General features: G+C 40.7%; 1 protein-coding gene across 2 annotated transcripts in view; it reads left to right on the top strand.

Moving 5' to 3' along the window:
* Window positions 1-6,167, top strand: part of CCDC125 (coiled-coil domain containing 125) — a 43,038-nt gene extending 36,871 nt beyond the window's left edge. For both annotated transcript variants that reach the window (XM_089693211.1, XM_089693212.1), the window contains 2 exons: window positions 235-368; window positions 4,565-6,167. In XM_089693211.1, coding sequence (XP_089549337.1) covers window positions 235-368; window positions 4,565-4,915 — 485 coding nt within the window. In that variant the 3' untranslated portion in view covers window positions 4,916-6,167. The remainder of the gene's footprint in view (window positions 1-234; window positions 369-4,564) is intronic.
* Window positions 6,168-8,293: the final 2,126 nt, after the last annotated feature.

Raw genomic sequence — 8,293 nt, forward strand, 5'->3', positions numbered from 1 at the left:
TGTTGCACGCTCCTAACAATAGGATCCACAATTGGAGGGCAACTCTGATGCTGATTCATGGTGGGGAGCACATGGATTCATAAGGTCCTTTGAGAAAGGTTGTTATGGACTACTATGATCAGGTCATCCATCATACACTTGGATGAAAAAGGCCATGTATGACCTATAGTGATACTTGGTGGCTTCTGAATATCTAACTGTATGCTTTCTTTTTTTTGTTTTATTTTATTTTAGGGCACTTGCTGGAAAAAGATAAGGACATGAGCTTAGGCCAGAAATTAAAAAACATGCTGATCTCTTCTATTGACAGTGCAAATTTAGATGCAGCAGATGACCCACAAGAGGTCCTTACAGTGTTAGTAGACCTGGTAAGTGGGCATTAAAATGTATACCATTGTACATTGATTGTATATCATTCGGTAAAAGACATGTCAGTAATAAACTCAATGTAAGTACTTGGTTTAGTATAGGTTGGTTTACCAGACCCGATTTTAGTCATATCCCTTCACAATGTACTGTATGTAAAGTACTTGTGTTCTATAGAGCATTGTTTCTCAACCTTTTTTCAGTCAAGGCACCCTTTAAAATTATGGACAGTCTAGAGGCACCCCATTCTAAAATGTAAAAAACGTGTCTAGTAGTTTTATATAACGCAGCAGCATCCATAAATGTAGGACACCCAACATTAGAGGTAATTTATTCTTCGAAAGCATGTACACTTTTGCACACTGGTACTGACTAGTATTCCAATGTTTCTCTTCTCCCTCCCTTTATCTTCTCCATCACTGAGCTAATGTGGCCCCAGCACTGATGGAAAGGGGCAGGGGATTGTCAAACTAGGATTCTGTGCAGGCAGCTGACATCCTCAACTGATGTCATTGGTTGTCAGGATGCCGGTGGCTAGAAGGCCGTAACAGTGCACAATGAAAACCTGTAGCTTTGTGTAACTAAAAAGGCAGGTTTGTTCCACCCGCTGGCTAGTATACACGTTTTGGGCAATTTTTAGACATTTTGCCAAGGTACCCCTGAAGAAACCTCAAGGTACCCCTGAAGAAACCTCAAGGTACCCCTGGGTGCCTGGGCACTCTGGCTGAGAAAGGCTGCTACAGAGTATACACTGACTCAACATCAATAGGCAGCATTAAAAAGCATGCCAGGTTCTAGTTTAATCCGAAATAGCCAATCTGTCTTGTGGGCTCCCTTCAGCTCCCCAGGCTCTGTTGGGAGATAAAGCTCATATGTATTGTACCCTGCTGTTGTACGAATGCAATTGTCTCATATGCATGCACAGCTTTCAACCTGTCAGTGTAAAACAGTGCAAAGAACAGTTAGGCGCACATGTCCAGATATCTGCTGTGTGCTTATATTGTACAAACCCACACAGGATATAAAGTGACACAGCTGTCCCAGTGTGGTTTTGCACAATACTAACAATAGTCGTTTGGAGAAGTGAGCAATGTTTCTGTGACTAGTTTTATATGTTAACATATAAAACTAGTCACAGAAACATACATATCAAGAGCGATCTCAGGAACTTAATATGTACAATCTGGAGGAAAGAAGGGAAAAGGGAGACATGATTGAATACTTTAAATACATCAAGGGGGTGAATAAGGTTCAGGAGGGCAGTATTTTCAGTATGACACCAAAATCAAGAACACTGGGACATGACCTTAAACTAACTGGAGGAAAGTTTGAAACTGATCTCAGAAAATATTATTTTACTGAAAGAGTAGTTGATGCTTGGAATAAACTTCCAGCAGAGGTAGTGAGTCAATCAACAGTAGATAGCTTCACACATGCTTGGGACAAGTAATAGATCTATACTCAGGTAAAAAGCTTAATAAAAAATAAAACAACCCCCCCCCCACCAAAAAATAAATGGTGGACTTGATGGACCATTTGGTCTTTTTCCTGCCATCTCATCTATGTTTCTATGTAAACTAGCATTGGAATCTACAACTTTGCACCAGCAGTGCTACTTATTCATTGCTAGTATGACTTTCTTTTCCTTTACTACAACAGTATTGTAAAATGAACAATAACAGGATGAGGGTCCTTCAATGGTTGGAGGACTCGCCTGTGTTCCTGCATGTGTGCAATCAGGAGTAGACGGAAGATTTAAAAGGGAAAGAGCCTACTATGTTGTATAGCTCATGTGAAACCAACTTCTACACGCTTTCCAGAATTTTAGTGAAAATCTATAAAATCTCAAATCTAAATGGGCCAAGTGTTTTTTCTACCATTGCATTGTTTCTCTGCTTTAGCCTTAGTTCACACTGGTGCGACTTGAGGTGCAACATGTGATTTTACAAATCGCATCTGAAGTTGCATTTAATGTATTTCTATGGCACTGTCTTATTCAGTGAGATTTGAAGTAGCACAATTTCAAAGTTGCATTCAGTGTGAACCAGGGCTTAATCTGAGATCTGTATAGAACGGTTTATTTGATTTTTGTCTTACTATTGGCCTGTTACTCTCTAGAAAAATAAACAATAAGCTTTCACTTTAAAAGTATGTGTCACTTTGATTGGTAAGCCACTATAGGCAGTCCCCAAGTTACAAACAAGATTGGTTCTGTAGGTTTTGTTATGTCAAATTTCATATGTAAGTTGGGACAGGTAAATTTTTTTAAGTGTAACTCCAGCCAAAAAAAATTATTTTTAAGTTTTGGATAGCATGGGGGGAGGGTTAACTGGCCATACAGTGATGTGGGATTGCTGACAGATCCTCCAGATAGTAGGTGGCAGCATACCGTGAGCAGCAAGATGGCTTCCTGGCAGTTTGCAGGACCAGTGTGACGTCACGCTGCCTGCGGTCTTAAATATGTGTTGTATGTAAGTCTGATATTTGTAACTTGGGGATTGCTTGTATAGCTCTAATGCAATTGGTACTTGCCAAAAAAAATAAGTGGCCCTATCAGAATTTTTAAAACCTAAAACTAGCAGCTTCCAACAAAGCAAATCGCTTATACATTCCTGTACCCTTGCACAGCAGAGGGAAACTTACTGAAATATCTACGCTTGACACATCAAGGAATGTCGGTTCCATCTGCTCTCTCATATGTCTGTATACAATGCAGTAGTGACTGTGGTGCAGTGCGTGGGGGGGGGGGGGGGGGGAGGGGGCAGGGAACCATAGATCCAACACACCCGGAAGGTTCTCTCTTATTTGCAGCAAAGTTCAACTTGACAGGGAAGTACAAACTGTTCTCTTTACAGAGAGATGCTAGTTATAGGTTTTATAATTCCTGACATAGTCCTTTTATACATTTATATAGGGCCCTAATTCTGACATTACAATGATTGTAAACCCATATTTTTTTTCAAATACCAAACATGTCATACTATTCTGTGTAATGGTTTTGCACAGTGAAGTCCCGATCTTCCTCTCCTCAGGTCCCCCGCTGGCGCCCCCTCCCTGTGTACCCATAATAGTGTTGACTAGGTTACCTGTATTTGTGAATACACCCCAATCCTTGTAGTATTTACATATATCCAGCTAGATCTGAGAGTTCCTTCACAAAAGAGGTAGTTCCATCTGCAATATACATTTATTGATAGAGTTACATAATATATACAAATTACACGCTAAGCAGTATTTACAACACAATGTACACTTTGAGTCTCTCGACTTATATGATATTTACAATTTACACACAAAACCATGTTTAAAATACAATATACAATACAAGTATGAAGTTAGTTTACCTCTCAACTTCAGGCGTAGTCATCATGCTTGCTGTATGTGTCTCATCACAGAGACCCCCAGCTGGGTGACCAGGCCTTATATCCCCCCCTCCTGTCTGTACTGTGGCTAATATAATGCTCCCTAATTGGACACTGTACCTAGCCAAAGTATATTGGGAAACCCTGATTGGAAGTTCAAAGAAGGCTGCTGTTTACCACTCATGTGAGATATGCTAAGGGGACAACAAAAGGCCAGAACTTGTATAGTGGAAAACTCTATATATATTTACTCCAGTATGGAAGCTAGAAAGTTTGATGCTGCAAAACACTCAATGGTTTAAATAATGTATATTTCCATCTAACTAAAATATACTTGTAATTTTAACATTATTTATATCCATTAATGAAGATTTCACATAAACTCATTTTCTAACAATAGCAAGCTGCTTGGTATAAGGGCACTCATACGGGCTTGCTCCAAAGCTGGCTCTGTGTGTCCATACACATGGCTGCGCCCACCACTCCCTCCCCTCTGGTGGTGGTTAGCAGCAGCTGAAGCCAATGTCTCCCACTGCTGTCTCTAAGCCTATAAAGAAGAAGAGAGCCGAGAGAGCTGCTGCTTTTGTGCACAGCGCTGGATTAGGATCGGGCTCATGTAAGTATATGGAGAGACTGGGGAAGGAGCTGCAGTCAGGTTTTTTACCCTAATACAGAGAATGCAATAAGGTAAAAAAAAAACAAAACCTATAACCACTTTAAGGATTGAATTTTAAAGGAAAGTAGAGTAGAGAATATTTCTCATCATATTCTAGCATGAAAATTGTAGCAAATGAACCAAACTTTGAACCTTATTTTGATTTTGATTTGGATTGCAGCTCAATGATAAAGAAGAGGCTTTAGCCCACCAAAGGAAGGTGAGCTACATGCTTGCTAGGACTATAGAAGACAAAGTGGATTCTTCAAGAAACCATAAGAGAAGTTCTCGGAAAGAGACTGCTGCTGTTGGTGACCATCACTGTTGCATTGACCTAAAGGAAAATGTTCCATGCCCAGGTGAAACAGATCCCACCACAGATGAAAGTCATAGCATGAAGCAAGATTTGCTTAGGTCCTTGGAAACCTCTTATTCTTTGCAGCTAAAGGATGTTTATCCTCAACAAAAATACAAAAATAGAACTTCCCCTGATCAAGAAGCACAACTAAAGGAAGAAGAGTCTCAAACATAATGGCTCTAAAATATGAATGTTTTTATAGTGATTATTGATATTAAGACTCATACATGTTTCTTCTAAATCTTTTAAACATTGCCAATAAGCCAAGGGACAGTCTACTTAAAACATACTGGGTAAACCTGGATGGTATTGCTTACCGCTTGACTTGTGAAAAGCATCCAGTAGCCATATAGATGTGCAACATTCCCTTCCCAAATCTAAATTACATCCTTGTCTAAAACTTATGCTAAATGGTGCTGTTACTCTGGGTACAGATTTACATAAAGTCAGGGCCCAGGGTAACCGCAAGAAAAGTAGACCAGTGCCCTAAGTGTGCGACGTTCCCAGATGGATCATTGCTGTTGGGTATCCGGACCTGCCTAAGCCCTTAATGGGCAGTGTAAAAAAAAAATGTTTTCAAGGATATTTTTAGCTTGTACCATAACCTCTGTTGTAATGTATTTTTTCTGTTTTTATCATTTTATTTTGTTGTACAGTCTTCACCATATTTTTGAAAGAAAACAATTAAGCTAAGGTAGTCTACATTTACATCAAAAGACTGACATCAGTAAAGATGTAAATATTAATAATTTTAGGAAGTTCATTTTAATTTAAAATGCAGCAAACATAATGAAAACAGACACTGAGAAAGTAATTAAAAAGGTGGCACAGTGCAAAAAAATTGCACATTCCCAGAATTGTTTTTTTTGCAGTCCCTTGAAAACACAGCAGGCATCCAGGGTTCAGTACACTTTGCTTGAGCCTGCTGCACAGGTCACCAATAAAATGTCAATTCTCTGTACTAGTATGAAAGTACTACATGGTAGTCAGCCAGTCAAACTTCATTGCAGGTGCATTCACAGATTTTTGATCTCTGATGCCCGCTAAATTATTCATGATGCTTCCCAGACAGCAGTTTACTTATTAGCCAACTCTGCTGTGCTTCCATCAATATGGAACTTGGCATCTGCAGCCAAAGTAAGGGGCACTCTCTTGGTTGCAAAACTACTATTAAAGAATATGTAAACCCATCATTTTATATTCCTGCTACGTGTCTGCTGTACCATGTACTTGTATGAAAAAGTATCCTGTTCTCTTTGTATTGCTTCCTATGTGTGAAATCCCTGGTGTTCCTACTATTTTCTCTGCTTTCATATTAAAAACTGACCACACCAACCAGAAGATCACACTGTGGTCACTTTTCTAACTGTGCTGGGAACTCAACCTGCTTTCTTGCAGTGATCAGACTTGTGCTAACACCCCCCCCCCCCCCCCCCCAATAAATATTCACTGGGAAGATCATTGAGCTGCTGTTTCTCCTCCCTGAGCTCCTAATGCAGCTGAGAACAGAGGGAATGTGATCGCTTATAAAATGTGTATAGATATAAACATTATAAATACCTAACTGTTTTGTCTTGCATTTCTCTATTAAAATGAATGGGTTGTTTTACAAGGTGAGAGTTTACAGTCACTTTTAATATGCAGGTTTCCTTTACTGCAGAACTCTAAATCAGCGTTTTCCAACTTTTTTTTGTCACCGCAGCCTTAATGTGGGTCAAATCTTGAGGTACCTCAGTCTTGTACATGTACATGATATTTATCCCGCACTACATCCTTCCTCCATCACACCAGATATCCTCCTTTACAACCGAGTCTCCCATCACTTTGGAAGTCCGTCCCCCCCCCCCCCATACATATAAGCCCTTCAGCCCATTAGAGTTGCCCATCGAAAAATCCACTTTCCCCATCAGAGCCCTATGATACAGCTTCCACAACATGACAGTGGATAGGAGGTGGAGCAGGTCTGGACAGAAGTGCATTTCTATCCTCTCCTGAATGATAGAGATGGCCCTTCATGCCACCTTCCCTAAATAAGCGTCCTGTGTTGCGATGGTGCAGGTGGATCAACCCCTGAGCCTTATAGCAATGAATGACACCTTGTTTCCTATCCTTAGAATGTCATTGGTTGTTATGACACCCAGGGCGCACCCAAACTAGGAAATGGTCAGGTTTTTATTACTTCCCGCAACTGCAGCCAAAACACGCTGCTCTGTAGAGACACTCGGAGCTGCCATTCATTCTTAATGGCACCTCCACACATCTCAGCCTGCAGCATGTTTGCAGGAACTGCAGGGAAATTGCGTGGTGCAAAAGCACCACGCAATTTCCCTGCGGCCGTGTTTTAAAAATGGCGCAAGCACCTTTTTTGTGTAAGACATAGGCACAGCAGTCAATTCAAATGAATGCGCGGCAATGCTTGAAAAAACGTGGCCCACAAACACACACAAGTGTGAACCTAGCTTTAGGATCATTTGAATGGGCTGACGTGCCACGGGACATGCAGGAAAGAAGTCCCTGTCCTACTTTGGAAATTGCAGCCTGTACCGGGACTGAGGTTCCTAATCCGGGTGCAATTTCCAGTGCTAGCAGTGTGTCATTAAGATTAATGGCACTTGCCCATGGGTCCCGCTTTTCACTGGGTGGTTGTAGTTGCCGGAATTTGTGTGGGTCCCACAGCGAGACCACCTGTACAGATGTGAACCTAGCCTAATTGATCTGATGGTCTGAAAATAATTTTTCTAATTTTATGTAATAATTCAAGTATATACACGTTAAGCTTTTTCATTAGGACATATTTGAGTTTTTTTTATTAATAACAACCAAAGCAGAATTGATTTATTCTCCCTCCCTCCTCCTCCTCCTTTTCCTCCCCCCCCTCTCTCTCTCCCCCCCCCCTCACACAGACTACAGCCCCACAGAATAAAGCGTTGAGCAGTTGAAGCACCCAACTGGATATGTGGAGAATGGACCCTGTTCTAACAATGCCCCTGTTTTTCATTTATGTATTGAGACAATCATTTCCATTCTTTTCACTGAATACATGGGTAAAGCCAGTACCAGACATTCCAAGGGGAAAGCAGAAAGTCTGGGCCTGTCCCTAATAATGAATGATAAGCATGAATTCTCTGTTTCCTACTCCTGTCACTTGGGGGCATCATTCACGGCAGCTGGCTGTCAAAGATATGCTCAAAGCATGTACAGTGGGGCAAAAAAGTATTTAGTCAGCCACCAATTGTGCAAGTTCTTACACTTAAAAAGATGAGAGAGGTCTTTAATTGGCATCATAGGTAGACCTCACCTATGAGAGACAAAATGAGAACAAAAATCCAGACAATCACATTGGCTGATTTGGAAAGAATTTATTTGCAAATTATGGTGGAAAATAAGTATTTGGTCAATATCAAAAGTTCATCTCAATACTTTGTTATATATCCTTTGTTGGCAATGACAGAGGTCAAACGTTGCCTGTAAGTCTTCACAAGGTTGGCACACACTGTGGCTGGTATGTTGGCCCATTCCTCCATGCAGATCTCTAGAGCAGTGATGTTTTGG

Source organism: Staurois parvus, unplaced genomic scaffold (assembly GCF_062004578.1).
Source record: "Staurois parvus isolate SC_StPar_1 unplaced genomic scaffold, SC_StPar_1.0 ptg000618l, whole genome shotgun sequence".
NCBI classification, from domain to species: Eukaryota; Metazoa; Chordata; class Amphibia; order Anura; family Ranidae; genus Staurois; species Staurois parvus.